The following is a 19178-nucleotide window of genomic DNA, read 5'->3' on the forward strand; positions in this document are numbered from 1 at the left end:
CCCCTGGGTCCAGGGGGCTCAGTTCAAGCCCGGGCCTGGCCACGGCGGAGCAGGTAAGGGGGGGGCTTGCCTGGAGGGCACCTCCAAACACCTTTGGAGGGCACCAGGTTGGGGAAGGGCTGCTCTAAACAAAAAAAGAAGTAGGTGGCTCTAAGTTGTTTGTCATCAGTTTTCCACAACCCCACAGTCACCTCTGCATATCCTATTCTCCATCCTGTCCTCATGATTTATCTGCTTTGGCAGAATGAGAATTTCACTGGTACTTTCTGCCTCCATAGGGAGGATGTGGCGTTAAGGCTTGTGAGCCTTAACTCCCAATTTCCCTGCTTTTTGGTGCTTGGTAGAAAACTACATCCTTAACGTTGTTTTGTAAACCGTAGGTTTTTTGTTTATTGATATATATTAGACCCTAAGCGATCAGAGATATGTATGGGGCTGAGGTGGGCTAATTGTGATTATTTAGAAAAGGCATTCTGCACATATAACAAACACTCTTAAAATGCACTGTGAGGTCCACCCCCTTGAGAAGGAGTCCCAACCCTGGGGTGGTTCCTCAGAATGCTGCACTCTGACTGTGGCTGAGTTCGAACGACACGCTAATCAATGGGGGGGAGGGGTTTAATAGGAACAGAATGGGAAACAACCGTTGATTAGCGTGTCGTCCGAACTCAGCCTGTGACTGGCCACCCTTGTCTGGCCTCACAGCAGCCCAGCCCAGCGCTCTATCCTCTCACCTTCCTTTCTGCTGCCATCATTAACCTGTACCCCACCTTAGGTACCTCACAAACCACACCAGAGTGAAACAAAAGAAAATTTATTAACAAGTAGTAAGGTATTGTTGTAAATGCATAATGGGTTCCGTACAGTTTCTTTAAATGGTTTCAAAAATGCTTCAGTTTCAATCCTGCCTATTCTACCCTCTAGGCCACACTATCACTCCTCCCTCAAAACAACAATCCACATAGATCCTATACCCTTCCTATCTCTGACAGACCCAAAACCTACCTCTCACACCACACATCACACACAGACCCACTCATACAACTCCTCCCCTAATCTTGCCAGCAATGCAATCCTATAAATGTTTTACAGTGCAATCCTAAGAATTCTCTGTATTCACTGAGACTTACTCCCAGGTTACTGTGCCTAGAATTGCAACCGTAGTTGTTACTTCATGGCTGAGTTCGGACGACATGCTAATCAACGGTTGTTTCCCATTCTGTTCCTATTACCCCCCCACACACACCCCGAGTTGATTAGCCTGTAGTCCGAACTCAGCCCATGTGTTCTAAGGCTTAAAGCTGACATTCACAACTTAACAGTTGTGAAACAAAAGTGGAAAAGAAAGAAAAGTAGAAATATAAGAAAAAAGTTAAAGTATTATTATAGCACCATCAGTGCACATGGTGCTGTACATAGTAAAAGAATAAAACAGCAACACCCTGCCACATAGGCTTACATTCTAATAGAGTACAGGAAAGTCACTTTAAAATAGACATATAAGTGTCGAACAGGGTGGGGGGCAGAAGACCTCCAGAACTTGGGTCAAGAGGGAGAGTTGCACCACTTTTGAGGATGTCTGGTTGTTAAATTCCCTGCGATCTGCGAACATGTTTTTCCTCCTGGGCTGAGTTGTTTTTCCTCTTGTCCCAAGCCCCTTCACCGAGATACAATCGACTTTGAACTAATTTGCCTTCTGCTGTTTCAGCATTTTCAGCTAAAGGAAGAGAGGAAGAAAAACACCAGACGGCGAAATAAACACCTCCCTTCTATGCAGGGGTTATAAGTGTCAGCCATCTTTACAACGGGAAATCGTTTTTGCTTCAATTACATTGAGTCAATGGGATGGCTCAGCCATTTTAGCGAGGGGCGGACGCCTTCCTGGTAAACCTGAAGGAAACGGCGGCCATTCTGGTTGAGGGCAGCTATGCTTCGAACCCATTGAAACAAAAGAAGGCGGCAGCTTTCTTTTCTAAGGGCAAAAGTACAGGATCAGGGAGCCGCTGCGCCAGCCCCCTCCCCGGGTCTTGAAACATATCTCCCGAGTCAGCATTTTGCAGCTTTTCTTGGCTTCTATTGCCTTGTTTGCCTCTCCCACCCCCGCTTCTTTTTCAATTAGAGATTCATTCTTTTTTGTAGGGGTTTGAAGGCAGCCGCGGAAAGCAACCACCTGTGAGTAAGTGTGCTCTGTCGGAAAACCGCTTGTAACAAGCTTGAGAATGAATGAATGAATGAATGAATGAAAGGGTGGGAGTTTTCCTCTTCCTTCTCGCCTTTTTTTCTTCCTTGGCGGCCTTCACTGGCTTATTACATTTATTCGGGGCGGGGGGACTTCATATGTCACCATCCAGGATTCGTTCCTTGTCATACAGAATGAGACAATAGTGTCAATAAGGGAGACGTCAAAGATAGCTTAGCAAAAGATTTGAGAGTCGGTCGGCGGCGCCTTAAAAATGGGGGTCTCTCATCAGCATCTTCGAGGTTCTTTACCAGTCAGCTGCTTCCCGGCCTGTTATTGCTCAGGTGGTGCTTGTGACACCACGTCATGCTTAAAGTTTAGAGGCGAAAATAATACCCTTCGGTCTTATGAGATACCCCCCTTCGCTTTTGCGATGTCTCCCGGAGGAGAAAGCCAGCACGATTTTGTTTCTTAAGGCTGCAATCCTACCCACGTTTATCTGCGAGTAAGTCCCCGTTAGACTTACCTCTGAGTAGACATGCATAGGGTTGCACTGTAACGGTTGTTAACAAGGTGAGTTTGTAATGAGTACTGCAATTCTGCTTGCTGCACTTCCGGGTTTATGGGTGAGTTCTGTAGTTCGCTAATCAACCATAAGCTACCATGTATGCCTATTATGTGTTCCATAAGCCTTTTAAAAACATATTTTATGTTGGACCCACTTCTGATAAGTTCTTGATGAGGGCTACAAAAAAAGCAACAAGCGTTGGATGCAGTTCTGAAATCAACTTGGCAGAGCCCCACTTCAAAGTCTAAATAATACTGTTTTCTTAGAAATGTGATCTGTTTGTCTTGGCATGGAATGCATAGTGGGCAGTCAATTAACTATAGGGAAGGGCGGAGCTCAGTAGTACAACACCTGCTTTGCATGTAAAAGGTCCCAGGTTCTGCCCCTGTTAACTCCAGGTAGGCAGAGCTAGGAAAGATTCCTGTCTGAAACTCTGGACAGCCACTGCCAGTCTATGTAGAGACAGTACTGAGCTAGATGGGCCAAGTGTGTAACTGTATAAGGTATTTCCAAGTTTTGCGCCAAGAGAATTTCTCTGAAAAACCAAACAAATGTAATTTTCAGTATCATGGTGGGAAATATTTTATAGATTCCTAAATGACTTTTCCTGAGAGACAATTGTGGTGTAGTAGCTAAAGTGTTGGACTGGGAGTCAGGATATCTGGGTTCTAGTCCCCACTTGGCCATGGAAACCCACTGGGTGACTTTGAGCCAGTCACAGACTCTCAGCCCAACCTACCTCAAAGGGTTGTTGTTGTGAGGATAACATGGAGAGGAGGATTATTATGTTCCCTGCCTTGGGTTCCTTGGAGGAAAAAAGGCAGGATATAAATGCAATAATAAATAAATAAAATTGTTCTGAATGAAAACCATCTTTCTTTAAAAAAAAAAAAATTAATTACATACATCTAACCCTCTCTTGAAAAGAAAAACTCAGTTGGAATGAGCAGCTTCTTTCACTGTGATTTTCACTCATGGAAATATGCCTGAATCTTTATCCTGTGGCACAATTTGGCATAGGAAGGACTTCTGTGTGTGAGCTGGTCTTCAGATTACCAAGCCATTCTTATTCCCTTTGTGTCCATGCCTAGCTCTCCAATAGAAGCTTTTGTAAAAATATTCTGCTTAACAGTTTTCAAGCTAGGAGTGATTGACAGGATCAATTGCACTGATGAAAATCTTACTTTGGAAAGCAGGCTTCTGATTCAGAATAAAGTGATATGTGCCCTGGTTTATGCCCTAGAAACTTACATACATCTTCATTCTTTTCACCAAGTATTGTAGTACTGCAGAGGTAAAATGGGATTGCTCATGCTATGTGAGTTTAATAAGCACAGGCTTTGGCTTGTGAGAACTTATCTGTAGATGTTCAAACTGCTTCACACTTCAACCCAGCCCAGATACACGGATTCTCCATGAGTGTTTGACATGGTAAACACACGAAATGTGAAGGGACAGTGCCTTTCTCCAAACACACTGTTGGCATTTGCAAGAGACGCATGGGAGATCGTGGCTCCTGAGGGCGGGTGCCCCTGCATGTTTGGGGTGTCTGCTCATATCTCTATTTCATGCTTTCTATGGGAATGATATTTAGGATACAGATTGTTTAACCAATTGTTAATCAGATATTGATTAAAACCCTTTTGAGTGATTAAGAACATAAGAGCAGCTGTGGTAGATCAAGCCAAAGCCTTACCTAGTCCAATATTCTGTTCTTAAAGTGGCCAACCAGATGCTTGTGGGAAGCCCACAAATAGGACTTGAGGGCAGTATCACCCTCCCACTTGTGTTTCCCAGCAACCGGTATTCAGAGGCATATTGTCTCAGATACTGAAGGTAATCATGACTGGTAGCCATTGATAGCCTTATCTTCCACTAATCAGGATGCAATGTTTTGTTTTGTTTCTAAGTTAGGAACATAGGAAGCTGTCTCATACTGAGTCAGACTGTTAGTCCATCTAGCCCATTATTGTTGACACACTGACTGGCTCTCCAAGGTTCCAGGCCGACCTTTTTCCTTGCCCTGCTTGGAGATGCCAGGGGTTGAACTTGAAATCTACTGCACGCAAAGCAGATGCTCTATCACACTGAACGCTAACATAAGTTGATTATTACAAGTTGTTATAATAACCGTGGAAGGCAGGCAACATCTTAGAAGCAGCGTCTCCCCCCCTTCTCTCTTATACATACACAGGAGGGAATGCCTTTTCAAAGATGGTATCTGCTATAACACATGCACACACCTCATCTATAATAGTAAAAGGGTGTGTGTCTGTGTCTATCTGTGCCATAGCTCCAAGTCCATGAAACCTAGATACCTGAAATCTGGCATGCATACTTAGGGGGCCCTAGGGGTAAGAACATAAGAGCCATGTTGGATCAGACCAAAGATCTATCTAGTCCACCACTCTGTTCACACAGTGGCCAACCAGCTGTCAACCAGGAACCCACAAGCAAGACATGGGTGCAACAGCACCTTCCTCTCCATGTTCCCTAGCAACTGGTGTATATAGGCTTACTGCATCTGGTACTGGCGGTAGCACATAGCCAGCAGAATTAGTAGTCATTGATAGCCTTCTCATCCAGGAATTTATCCAACCCCCTTTTAAAGCCATCCAAATTGGTGGCCATCACCATGTCTTGTAGTAGTTAATTCCACAGCTTAACTATGTGCTGTGTAAAGAAGTACTTCCTTTTATCTGTCCTGAATCTTGAAGGTTGTGTACCTTGGAGTTATTTGGTTTAAAATCTGCATTAATTAATTTTAATTAATGTTAATGTGTTCATGTGTTTTGTGTTGCCCCAGAATTGCTGTTCTGCAAGTGGTGGTGGGTGCGTGTGTAGCACAGTTGGTAGGGCAGAAGAGAATTGGCGGGAGCAGAAGCAGCCTGTTTGATACTGCCTGGTCAGTTAATAGTCTGTGATTTGGATGACAACGTTAATAAAATCGGGCTGAGGAAGAATGATTGAGGCAGCATGTTACATGCTTTGATCACTTGGAATAAGTGTTACATTATTATACCTTACCCCGACTAAATATTTTGTGTTTTGTTTCTGTTTAATCTATAATGAAAGTTAATTTGAATTCACAGGAGTAAGACTGGACTTTGAACCCCCAGTCAGTAGGAAAACCTGAGATAATGGATTTCTTACACTCCATGAAAATGTTAGCATATTACAACTTGGGCAGGACTTTCAGGATAAGGAAATGTCCAGTGAGAGATGCAGTCCCTTTGTGAAAGAGCGCTGAAATGTGAAACTGAGGCCACCATTCTGTACTCACTTACATGGGAGTAAGTCCCATTGAACTCAGTGTGGCTGACTTCTGATTAGTCATGTATAGCAGTGGTCTTCAACTGGTCCAGACCCGAGACCCACCTTGGACTCCCAACCTGCAACATGGGACATACTTTCACAATTTTCTCCACCCACCTCGGACTCCCAGCCTGTAACATGGGACATACTTTCACAATTTTCTCCATGCCCAATGTGGCGGCAACAGCTTTGCCGCTACCCATCTGGACTGATCTTGCAACCCACTTTTGGGTCGAGAGCCACCAGTTGGAAGACCACTGATGTATAGGATTGTACTGTTAGAGAAGGTAGCAGCTTGCTCTTGCTTTGTCTGTTTTGTAAGAAATATTAGTTGCAAGGAATAACTATGTCCTTCTTGCCAGAAAAAAAATCGAACAACATGAAACCGGTTATTGTGGTTCATGGTGGAGCTGGTCGCATCTTTAAGGAGCGGGAAGATGGAAGTCGTTCCGGTGTCACCAGAGCAGCACTGAAAGGTTACAGTATCCTTAAACAAGGAGGGAGTGCATTAAATGCAGTTGAAGAAGCTGTGATAGTAATGGAAAATGATCCACATTTTAATGCAGGTAATTTTAGTGAGCTTTCCATTTCTTCAGACTAAAATTGCAACCACATACCTAGATAGCAGCCAACTTTTTTTTTTTACTGGCCATGCTCCTGCGTTTTTAACACGGGGTGCAGCTAACCCCCTAATGTGCAGGGGGTTAGCTGGTGAAACTCTTCTTCCATCGCTTCATTTCCTTGCCAGGAAGTGCTTCACCTGCTAACATCCTGCAAGTCTGATTGCTGTGAAGGGCACAGAAGAGTGCCTGTAAAAAAGATGGCAGGGGAGGGGAGGAGAATGAGGAGTCCCAGCTTTGGTGGGGCTTTGTGTTGACACTGGCTGGAAGAGGGGCTTACAAGGCAATATTAGCCCTTGGGGGCCCTCCTTCTGACCTCTTTGAAGCATGGTTCCCAGCAGAGCAATTCCTTTTTGCTCCTTTTGCTGGGAACAACAGTGGGCTGTTGCCGGGGCGGGGGCAGCAAAGCATCCAGAGGGCAGTCAGAGGATCCCCCTTTGGATCCCTACTCAGTGCCCCCCTCAATTCAGTGCTTATTGCTTCAGACATTAGGGTGTGCGTGGGCACTCCCAGCACACCTCTTGTGCATGCCTATGTCAAAACCTGCCTTTTCTAATAAGCTTTGGCCACAAGCCCGTAGTCCCTGTGCCTTATTGTCATTCAGCCTGTAATTAAGCCTAAACATATATAACTGAAAGAGCCACATGTTGGTTCCCTGTTTACCCCTGCAACTCCTTCCTTTCCCTTACTTTGTTGTTTCCCCTGTGTCAAATTTTAGACTATAAGCTCCTCAGGGCAGGATTTCTCCTCTTGTATTGTGTAAAGCGCCATGCTCTCTGATGATACAATATGAATAATAATAGTAAAAATTGTGCCTATCCACAAGTGAGAGAGGGGAAGGGCTTTTTCATGGGTTGTACCCTGCTTATGGAATCCCCCCCTCCCCAACAGGGTTGCTTGTTTGGTGACTATGTTGATTTCTGTTAGGTTCTGGGCCGGATTAAGATATTTTTGTTCTCTCAGGTTTTTTAAATGAAATGGATTTTTTTCAATCTGATGGAAAAGGAAGCTATATTTTAAACTCTATACTTGAGTCATCCATTCTGCTGACTTAATTGGTTTTGAAGTTGTGGTGAATTTGGAGAGTGCTTTTGTTTTTAATTGTGTGGATTTTGGGGTATTATTTTAAATATGTAATTGTAATTTATTATAATTTCTTATTGTGAACTGTCTTGGGATATATTTGTATGAAGGGTAGTATACAATTACCTTAAATAAATAAAAAATAAATATCATTCAGACTGAAGTTACTGCCTCAGGCAGCTGATTTTGTGTGTCATGGAAGGGCAGCAAATTATTAGTTATTATTGTTGTGTTTTTACTGCCCAGAGGCAATTGTGGGATTTTCTGCCTCAGGTGCCAAAATAACATGGCTAAACTTGGGTCCTGTGCACCTTGACTTGTGAGCAGCAGCTAGAATTTGCTTCAGCTTGGAAAGCAAAGGGCAATCTCCTATTTGGCACCAGCATGAACCTGAATTACGTTGCTCTGGCATAAGCTACCTCTAGTGCAATGCCAATGGCATTTGCTGGCACAATGGGTTTTCCAGAAAGGATACTGCCCCAAATATCTTAGGCCAGCTATGTTTGAGAACCATGGCTAGATGGATTACGTCTGTGGTTCAAAGTGCAACCACCTCACATAAATCAAAAGCAACGTTTATCACCTTTTATCAGCTTAGGCTGATATACCAACTGCGCCCTTATCTGGACAGAGATAGCCTAGCTACAGTTATCCATGCTCTGATAACCTCTCGCTTGGATTACTGCAATGCGTTATACGTGGGGCTGCCTTTGAAAGCGATCCTGAAGCTTCAGCTGATACAAAACAGGGCAGCACGGTCACTAACAGGGACTGGCCGACGAGACCACATCACGCCAGTTCTTTTTCAGCTTTATTGGCTGCCAGTCCAGGTCCGGGCCCGATTCAAAGTGCTGGTATTAACATTTAAAGCCCTAAACGGTTTGGGGCCAGGCTATCTGAAGGAAAGCCTCCTCATGTATGTACCTGCCCGGACCCTAAGGTCATCCTCAGGGGTCCTTCTCCGCAAGCCCTGCCAAAGGAAGTGAGGCAGGTGGCTACCAGGAGAAGGGCCTTCTCTGCTGTGGCACCCTGGTTGTGGAATGAGCTCCCTAAGGAGGTTCGCTTGGCACCTACATTATATGCTTTTAGATGTCAGATGAAGACCTTTTCATTCTCCCAGCATTTTAACAGTCTATAAATAAATTTTAACTTGGTGTTTTAAATTTGTAATGTTGCATTGCTGCTGTTTTTATCTGGTTGAGCTTTTATATTGTATTTTATATTATGGTTTTATACTGTTGTTTTATACTTTGAATGTTTTTAATTTTTGTGAATCGCCCAGACAGCTCCGGCTATTGGGTGGTATAGAAATGTAATAAATAAATAAATAAACTTCCTACCACCCGATTTCCGTGGGAGAGGGGGATAGATGCTGCTGACTGAAGAGCTGCCATTAAACCAGTGGTTCCCAAACTTTTTCAGGTAACCGCCCCCTTGGTTCCACAAACTCATGCCCAGTGCCCCCTACCCTATACTATAAAAATCATTATTCAGAATAGTGGTTTTCAACAACCCACTAAGGAAGATAATAACAATAAAATTCAAAACAGTAACAATTAAATATTTATTCAAAATCAATTACTTTTTTTAGTTTATTCAATTAAACATAACTGATGAACTTGATCCAGTGATATCATCTTTTCAAAGTCTGATAGTCCTTTAGCAAGAATATTAGATATCACATTTAGTAACTAGGGTAGAGTACCTCACTATTCTGAAAATTCTTAATGTGATGGATGAGCTTGATGAAATGATACCAGTTTCCCAATGTCTGGTTTAAAGTCACTTAACATGAGTCTTAAATCACCACGTTTAGTAATCTGGAGTCGATTTCTACCAAATATGATGATGAAAATGCAACCAGGAGCTTCTGAATCACTCTTCATAGTGCAGGATAGCGATCAGAAATTTCCTTCTGTAACCAAAACTCCTGGTACAATTTCTTAAACTTTGGCTTCAGCTCAGTGTCATTTTGTAGCTCAATTAGTTCTTCCTCCAGTACTCCAACTTCCTCAATATCTGAAAATGATGGGAAGCACCCACCGCAGGCTTGCCGAGGGAGGGAGGGAAAAGAGAGCGAACGCCTCTGTTTTGCAGCCGGTGTGGCGGGGCACACCAAGCAGGATATGTCTCTTCATTAGCGTTTTGGTGCTTTTAAAACATTTCAATTCACCTTTAAAAGGACTCTTCTTAAACAGTATTAATACATGTGTGGATTCTTCCCCTATATGGCTTGGACCAAACTACCTTCTCCCATAAAAATGTCCCTGGGTTTTAAGACCTTCTGGAGAGGCACTTCTCGGAAAAGACCACCTCGAGCGCCCCGCCGCCCCCTTGCCTCTTAACTCCCCCCTATGCAATCCCACCCACCCCAAGGGGGCAGTACTGCCCACTTTGGGAACCACTACATTAAACTATTGCAAATCCCTGATAACCTTTCCGAGATAATTTAAGTTATCATCAGTTGATGACAACTTTGACATTTAGCAAGCGTATAAAAAGTAGTGTTTCTTTTTTTCTTTCAAGAACCTTTCATTCTAAAATTAGCAAAGCTTTGTTTGAGAATACTTCCTCTTTGTTCAGATCATTTAGTAGTAATGTACATCACACATCCGGTGACATGGATGCTTGAGACGAAACTGCAAGTCTGTGGACCTACAGTTGCGATAACTGAGGCAGCCGGCTTGTTAAAGTTTGGCTAAACCTGATGTACATGGTATCTAGTTCTGTAATCACATCTACATGTTGTTAAGGCTCGTTAAGTTCAGCTGCTCTCGGTGAACAGGAGAAAATGAGCTGTGTAAAAAGGAACTGTCCTGGAGTTGCTGTTTTGAAACCTACCATGTGGTGTTTATCTTCATAAAAGACGAAGCGGTTTTATTGTAAGGCTGGCTGAATGTAATGTTGCCAGGAGAGCAGGAAGATACTGGCCATATTAGCAGGCTATGGTAGGGGTGAAAATGGCTAAGTTGGTCAGAAGGATGTTACCCTTTATGACTGTCCTGAGAAAGCTGCAGTTGAGCATCCTTTTGGGGGATTGCAGCAAAGGTGTGCCAGTAAACAAGAGCCTTCATCCCACTTGCAGACAAGAGTCAGTCCTATCATTAAGTAAAATGAGGTGCTCACCTCAGGTGGCAGATTTTTAGGTACCATTGAAATGCATCAAATGTCAGTTATTTAACTCCCCCCTTTTCTTTTTTAATGTAGAATTTCTATTTTTGCACCACAATGTCTCGGGCTGGCACTATTCTCCTTTGCATCCAGTCATCCTAAATCTGGCACACTTAAGTGGTACTGCATTTGAGGCTTAACGTAAGCCCTGTTCGGGCATTCTTAAAGCTCCATCCGACGAGCGTTTTACTGCACACTCGTTACTGGGCACTCATGAATTGCTCACATGACGTCTGCCTCTCGCGTGTCTTTCACCCCTTCTGGCCTTTTTTGCGCCACAACCCCCCACCCCCCAGAAAAAGTCTGATTGCTGCTCTCTCCTACTGGACCGAATGGGCTTAATTACTTCCTGTTTTCAGGAAACGACTTTGTAGTGATGACAGGGAATCGACAGGAGCCGCGCATTTTGACCTAGATGTGGTGGGGCTTTTAATCTGTGTAGAATCAACGCGTGAGGAGAAAGAGTGCTCTAGTCCCACCCTCCTCCTGACGATTTTCTGTTGCCATGAACTTGTGGAAGGCAACAGCCTGAAGAGGAGGACCACCTCTACCCATGACGGCACTGCACATGAGCCAGGATGCTGATTTTCCACAGCCCTGGCTCACGTGGGGAGCCTCCTCGGATACAGGAGGCGTGCCTCTTCAGACTGTCACTCTACGTGAGATGAGGGTCATGGAAACTTGTGAGGAGGGGGGGTGAGGCTAGAATACGCCTTCTCCTCACATGTTGATTAATAGGGCTTTAGTTATTGTTTTCAGTTCCAGATGAGTCTCTCTTTCTGCCTTTTCAAAAGTGCACTTAGAGTGCTTCCAGACAAAGCTTTTATCCTACAACCACCCTACATCATTAATGGAATTTTACAGGGGATCCAGATGCCATTGTCTTCCATGTGCAGCCCTCCCATGCTTTCCCACTGCTTCTTCCATCTATTTTCTTACCAGAAAACATCTGTTAAGGGAGAAAAGATGGAGTAGCTGCGCAATGCCTTTTGATTGCAAGCACTAGGAGTCCTCCATTTGGAAGTGTCTACAGGGAAGTCCCTTGGAATGATATAGGCCTTAGCTAGACCTAAGGATTATCCCAGGAAAATGGAGGGGTCATCCCTGCCTGCTCCCGGTATCCCACGTGTCATTTGGATGTACAGGGATGATCCCGGGACGATCCCGGGATATAGGCCTGGTCTAGCCATGGCCACTATCTGAATGGATGCTTGTTTGATGCTCATAAATTTTAGTTTTAAATTACTAAGTTTCCCATTTGTCCAGAATAAAGAGATTACATCCCTTACATGTTCCCAGACATTCTAACTAACAATTGACTACACTATAAATTAGTTTGAATTTATGAATTCTGATTTGATGTAAGGACATTTTAAAAATTAAGAGATTGAACTTTTTTGTATTTATGGGGCTTCACTAGAGCTGTCTGTATTCCTTTGAGTGTTACAGTCTTATTTATTTCAGCCCCTTGTAGGAGTGAATCCCTGCAAAATCTGTATCACTGTGGTCTTATAACCTGCATTGTCAGTGTGTAATTCAAGTGCATGTTTAAGAATCTACAATAGTTCACCCTTGTTTTTGATGGAAATATTTGGTATTGCTGCCTCCTGTTAAATAGGCGGTTAGAAGAGAAAAACAAAAGACAGAACAGAATGAGCACTTACCAGTCCCACAGGCACACAAAACTATCTTAGTTAAAAAAGACCATACTCTTCTTTAGTGAAGAAAGAAAACAGCTTTGTTCACAAGTATTCTCGCATATAAATGCAGGCACAACATAGGGTTTCAAGAGAGTTTGTTCAGTTCTTTGTGTTCTATAACACCGGCAGGAGCAAGGGAGCTAGCCATCTGCTCCCAGCAATAGTGGACGGTGTGGGGAGGAAGGAAGGGGTGGAGCAGGAAACTGTATGTATGCCCCAAATTCCTTTGCATTAACTAGCTAACTGGAATGCTGCCCCCTTCATGTAATTTGAGACAAGGTTGCAATATTCCCAACAGTTTTGTTTGAATCAACTTCCTATTGTTCAAGTTATGTTTGGCATTTGTAAGCTGTGTTTTTAAAGATTCAAAATGCCCGTGGAAATGAATAAGTGAAGTTCTTGCAGTAAGCATATGAGTGCAGCTTTTCATTGGTCCCCAGTATATGTACAACATTTCAATAGGTTTTCTGCTATACAAGGAGAAGAGATGTGTCAGGATTTGTGGTTGCATTTACAACTATTTCTGAAAACATATGAGCGTTTCAGAAACTTTGATATAAAGAGTACTAAAACATGAATTGATTCAAAAAGCTTTACAAATAAAATTGGCTAGTTTTGTGGTTGCATGTTAATGTCCTTCTTTTCTGTTTGCTTGTTAAGGTTGTGGCTCTGTGTTAAATGAAAAGGGTGAAGTGGAAATGGATGCCATTATCATGGATGGGAAAAATCTTGCATCAGGAGCAGTATCTGCAGTGAAATGTATAGCTAACCCAATAAAGCTTGCTCGTCTCGTCATGGAAAAGGTATGCTAAATGAGCGGTGAACCAAAAGCACCATTTCCCTTTCGGACTTTGACCCATGTACCATGACTCCTGTATCTCTAGCTTGGTCTACGCAGGTAGCAGAATGAAATGATAGAATGGATTGCACCACTTCAGGCGGGGTCATATTTTTGAATGCTTCCATGTAAGCAGAACACCAGCACAACGGCTCAAACGGCTGGGTCAAGCCTTTCTTTCTGATGTAGCTTTCCATTTGCAGTGTGTTTGTGTTGTTTTAGTTTTTTACATGGGGGAGTATTAGAAACCTTATCCCTCAACTCAGTCTGAAGTGGTACAGTCCATTCTACCCCCTCATTTCCAATTCATTCTGTGTAATCCCAGTTTCTGTAGTATTTTCAATCCAAAGGAAAGATACCATGATTGCTCTTGGACAAGGTGTAGCTCGAGACAAGGTTTGATATGCCTAATCATATCAACGTTGTCTCATTTAAGAAGGTTTTGCAGAGTTTTGTAGTGCTTTTGAAGCCTTTATTGCTGGAGAGGACACAGTCATTTCACTCAAAATAAATGAGCATGTACATCATGGACAACATATATGCCTCTATGGAGTGGCAAGAAAGTAGATATTTTGGACTTCAACTACCAGCATTCCTGACCATTGACCGTGCTGACAGGGACTTTTGGGAGTTGAAGTCCCAAATCTAGAGTTCTACGTTCTGCCTTCTTCACCCTTCTTAGATCTGGGTGACACTTACAGCAGACCTTGCATGATTGGCTCGTGTGGAGGCTGTAAAGGCTGCCTAGTTCTGAGCCCAGTAGACCTTCAGTGCTTCTAAAAACCCCATCACATCTAGGTCAAACACGTGGCTCCCATCTTTTCTCTGTTCCCGCTCTGATGTCGCTTCCTGAATACAGAAAGTAATTAGCCTCATTCAGGCTGGTAGGAGAGAGCAGCAACTGGACTTTCTCTGGGGGGCTTTAGGGCGCAAGATGCAAGAGAGGCAGACAACATCATGTGAGTAATCTGTGAATGCCCAGTAACGAGCGTGTAGTAAAACGCTCATTGGATGGAGCTTTTAGACTCCTGTGAATTTGCACCCTCCCTTTTTAAAATCTGGTTTCAGCTGTAGAAGCAAGGCTAACCTTATTTGCAGGTGATTACATCTGTTTGCCTTCAGTGCACATTTTAACTAGCATTTAATTTATATTCTACCTTTCTACATATTCACACAGCCAAGGCAGCTTACAACATGCAATCAAATAATATATCAAGACAAAATCAAATCTACACAAATGGCAAGAACAGTAGCAGCAAATTAAAATTGTAGTGTGTTGCTTCCCCAACATGGATCTGGCTACTCCATGCCTTAATCACCATGTGTTTATATTACTGTAACAAGCTCTCCCGGGCTGCCTTTGAAAAGTGTTTGGCAACTACAGCTAGTACAACATGTGGTAGCCAGACTTTAATTTGGTGTATGTTTTGTCAACCACATTAACATCAGCCTTGAAATAGCTTCATTGGCTTCTTTTTTACTTCTTCTTTCTGAGCCCAGTTCAGGGTGCTGGTTCTGTTAAAGCCCCAAATGGCTTGGGGTCAGGTATTTGCGAGTCTGTCTCCTCTCCTTTGAACTTGCGTTCCTCATCTGAGACCCTGTTCCATGTCCTACCTCCTAGAGCAAGTGATGTTGCTGGAGACACAGGACTAGAGATGCAAAATTTCTGGAAATTTTGAAGCTATGGAAAGAAAATGTTTTTCCCCCCCAGGGGGAAATGGAAATTTTTGAAAAAATTAAAACAAAACAAAACTCAGTATTAGCACTTTTTACAGATTGAAAGTCACTTTGTTACTTTAGGAACATAAAATGTAATTATGTACAACTCACATTTGGTATATTAAAGGTACAGTGTATTCAAGCAATTATTACGAATTGAATTTACTTTTTCTTTTTTCTTTTTACCTTTTCTTGTAACAAATGGAGCTACAAGCTTCTGAACTGTAAGCAACCCCTTTGGTTTTGCCAGTTTATGAGGAGCAGGGGGGGTGGGGAACAATTTTAAAGACAAACAAACAGAAGAAACCATCAGCATTAGTAACAAAGAAAATTATTTATTGAGAGCCTTTTTTGGCTGAATGGCGGCATAAAAATCCTTAAATAAATATAAATAAATATTTATGTCTCCACTAGTCCTCCACAATGTCAAGCAGACATTCCCATAAAAAGAACTGAGAAAAAAGGGGGGACCAAGATTCAATTGAATATACATGAAATTTAATCAGACTCATTTCTGAGCTATATCTATCACTATTAGTTTCAGTCTCTGCTTCAATGGCAATGCCCCCTAGAGGCAGAAATGCATCTTGCTCTTGCATTTGAGAGTTGTAGTCTCAGTTTGCAACCTAGGACTTGCTTGTCCTCAGTGCACAGAATCTGTAATAATCTGATACTGTACATAATTTTTAGAAATCATTTGTAGAAGTAAATATATAAACACATTGTCTTAAACATTTTATTCATCTTGCTAAAGTAAAACATTACATAACCCATGCTTTTTTTTTTCATTTTTTCCAATTTTTTGAAAAAAAAACCCAAAAAAGGTAGGGAAAAACCTCTTTCCCCCCTGAATTTCTCTGGGTGTTGTTTCCCCCCCCCCCCCCGGGCCTTTGCATCACTATGCAGGACAGGGCCTTCTCTCTAGCAGCTAGCTGCTTAGACAAAAACAGCCAGCCACTTCTAATGTAGCACTTGTATAGAGATTGCTTATCTCATTCAATCTCACAGATTGGTGAGATTGATTTGTGATTTGTGGCCATTTTACAACAGAGGGACGCGACTGAAAGATGCCTTACTGACTTACAGGGGAGCTGGATATGAAGCCCAGTCTCCCATAGTCAATTCTCGCATTAATCCCTGGGCAACATGCTACCTGACAACCCTGTTCAATTCTACAGGGGCATGCCACCCTTTTGACTTCACTTTTCAGTAGCTTAATATAAGTAAATCTCTGGGTTCAACAACCATGCCTTCACATTTCATGGCCTCCACCTCCAAGTCCTGTTTTGTAAGTAGAACATTTTTGACCGATTGCAGTGAATGCGTGTAACATCTCCCTCCTCAAAAACCACTGTGTAAATCAAGCCTTTTTTCTAAATCTGGCATGCCTATTCAGGGTTTAATACTCTGTTTCATGTTTAATTCCAGCATCTTGGTGTTCACCGAAGAAATCACATTATTTATTTCAAATAAAAAAATACAAATTAAAAAAATGCCAAAGAAGTGAGAGACACCATGGTTTCACTTTGCCCAACTAACAACAGACCTTATCTATGAAGTTTCAAGGAGATTTAGAGTCCTTGAGATCCCCCAACTCTAACAAAGTTCTGTTTTGGCAAAAATAAAGCAGCTCCTTCATGCCCTGAAGCCTAAAAGTGGTAGGGAGGCTCCAGCCTCCTTTAATGTTTTAATTTATTTATTTTATTTATTGTGCACCCTTGGCTTACTAGACACTGGCTAACTCAGTTCTGTTTGGAGAGAGCCAGTTGGTAAACAGCTGCAGAGGAATCAGATCTGCTCTTTGGCGGTGAAATGAAAATGAAGTTGTTGCCACTGAAAAGGCACTGATTAGGCAGGCATTTAGCAAGTACCATCGAAAGCCAAAGATTGACATACTGAGATGTATTCAATAACCCCCATATCCATGAGAGATCAGAGATAATAAATGAAATTGATGGAGAGGGGGGACAGTTTGAACCACTGGTGGTCACCGTTTAAGTTTCAAGATGTTTTCCACCCTGATATAGCACTTGAATACTATAACTTCTATTAACTTTGTGGTTGAGAAGAGGAACATGGCTCATTGTTTTCCTTTGAAACTGTATGTTGACAATGAAATAGACAGAAAAGCTAATTCACTCATGGTACATTTTGAGGCATCAAGGCATCAAACAAGGATTTCTATGCCTATGTATCAGTGCTCATGCAAAGTAGATGTGCATCTTTTAAGCACATATATGATATTTATTAAATTTGTATCCCACCTTTTGTCAAAGATGCTCAAGATAGTGTTCATCAGCCTTTCCCAACCAAGGGCTGACCCACCCATACAGTAGGGTGAGTCCCCTGCTTCTGGTGGTGGAGTGGGAGGAGTGACAAACTGCATACTTTCCCCCACCACTGGGAGGGTTCTCCATCAGCAGGTGCTCCAGAGAGTCCCACCAGCTCTGCTTATCCTCTGTAGCAAAATGCTCTGTCTTGAACTAATTGCAGTTAGTTCAGAACACAGCAGCTTGATTGCTGATCAGGTCTGGATGTACAGGGCACTTCTTGCAAGTGCTGGGGATCAGCTTCTAAAACTTTAATAACTTGGGACCCAGGTGTTTTAAGAGAAGGTATGCTTTCTCATGCATGAACCGACCTGGCTATTACAATCTCATAGGCCCTCTTGGTTCCCCTGCTATTGAAGCAAATGAGCTGTACCTTTAGCAGAGCTGTACCTTTAACAGACCCTAATCACTTGGTAAAATGGAGCTTCTTGGTTGGTAGCAAAGATAATCTTCTCTTCCCTGGTATTCATTGTGAAACTGTAGGCCTATTTACATAGTATCCAGAATGAAAGTTCATCCAGAACACCTTCCTTCAACTTTCACATATTAGAAACTTTGAAGCTGCCTTTTTCTATCCCATATGTACCTTATGCTGCAATCCTGTATTCACTTACCTGAGAGTAAGCCTCATTGAATTCAGTGGGACTTACTTCTGAGTAGACACACATAGAATTGCACTGTAAGCCACTGACACATCACTAACCAATGCAGATCTTTTCAACTATGTTGCACAAGAACGTGTCTTTACTTCAATTTTTTTTAATTAAAAATATATATTACCAGGCACTTCTCTAACATCCTCAGAGCATTTTAGCCTTTTATACCACAGTGAATGTAAGCTTATCCTATATCCTGGTAGTGAACCCATTCCCCCAAGTGTGGCTCTTTATGTAACAAAAATGGCTTCGTCCACACACAAGAGGGAGGTATCAACAGTTCCCCCAAGGTTTGTAGATTTACAAAAAAAAAGTGTTGTTGGGGGAGGGGACCTAAAGTGTGTGTGTGTGTGCGGGGGGCGGGGAGAGAAAGCAGTTCAATGTACAGTGGCAACAGAACTCTGAGTGTCTGTTGGAGAAAGAAATAATAGAAAACACGGTGGAGGGGGAAATGGAACAGAGTATCTTGGCAAAGGTCATGGCTGGCTGGAAACCAGAACAGGAATGTTCCACCTTGCAAAATTTTGTTGCTAGCAGTCTTCATGCACCTGATAATGTTGCTTTTTTTTTTAATGTGTGAAGATTTCTCTATAAACTTAAGAAGTTTCCCTAAATTCTGTAGCTTATAGAAGATTTAAATATGAGTTAAACAAACAAATAGCATGATGTTATGAGATTAGTTGTTTCAAATGCTCTTTGGTCCCTTTAAAAGTTTCATTCTAAACAAGCAAATGATTTTTTAATGGGCCAGGGTTGGTGTTTGTTCATGACACGAGATTGGCTCCATCTGGTGGCTAAAATGGATTTCTGCAGATTTTGTCCAGCAACACCCTTGAGTCAAGGCTGTTAAACAGTCCATTGAGATACATTTCATTAAGCTGGGCAGGCTATTTCCTTTCATGAGCTAATAATTCCTCAGATAGACTGGTCTGTTAAATGATTGCTTTTGGAGAACTACCAAAATCTGGAGATTTTGCTTTTGTTATTTGCATTGGGCGA

The 19178-nt window shown here is 42.5% G+C and overlaps 1 protein-coding gene across 3 annotated transcripts in view; it reads left to right on the top strand.

The window, feature by feature from the left end:
* The first annotated feature begins 1961 nt into the window (after positions 1-1961).
* ASRGL1 (asparaginase and isoaspartyl peptidase 1) overlaps positions 1962-19178 on the top strand; it is a 34857-nt gene continuing 17640 nt past the window's right edge. The window contains exons 1-4 of one of the 3 annotated variants that reach the window (XM_063124959.1): positions 1962-2176; positions 5554-5652; positions 6425-6628; positions 13297-13439. In XM_063124959.1, coding sequence (XP_062981029.1) covers positions 6442-6628; positions 13297-13439 — 330 coding nt within the window. In that variant the 5' untranslated portion in view covers positions 1962-2176; positions 5554-5652; positions 6425-6441. Of the gene's footprint in view, positions 2177-5553; positions 5653-6396; positions 6629-13296; positions 13440-19178 lie in introns of those variants that run through there. The other 2 variants (XM_063124960.1, XM_063124958.1) reach the window with 2 other exon arrangements.

Source organism: Elgaria multicarinata, chromosome 4, assembly GCF_023053635.1.
Source record: "Elgaria multicarinata webbii isolate HBS135686 ecotype San Diego chromosome 4, rElgMul1.1.pri, whole genome shotgun sequence".
Taxonomy (NCBI): domain Eukaryota; kingdom Metazoa; phylum Chordata; class Lepidosauria; order Squamata; family Anguidae; genus Elgaria; species Elgaria multicarinata.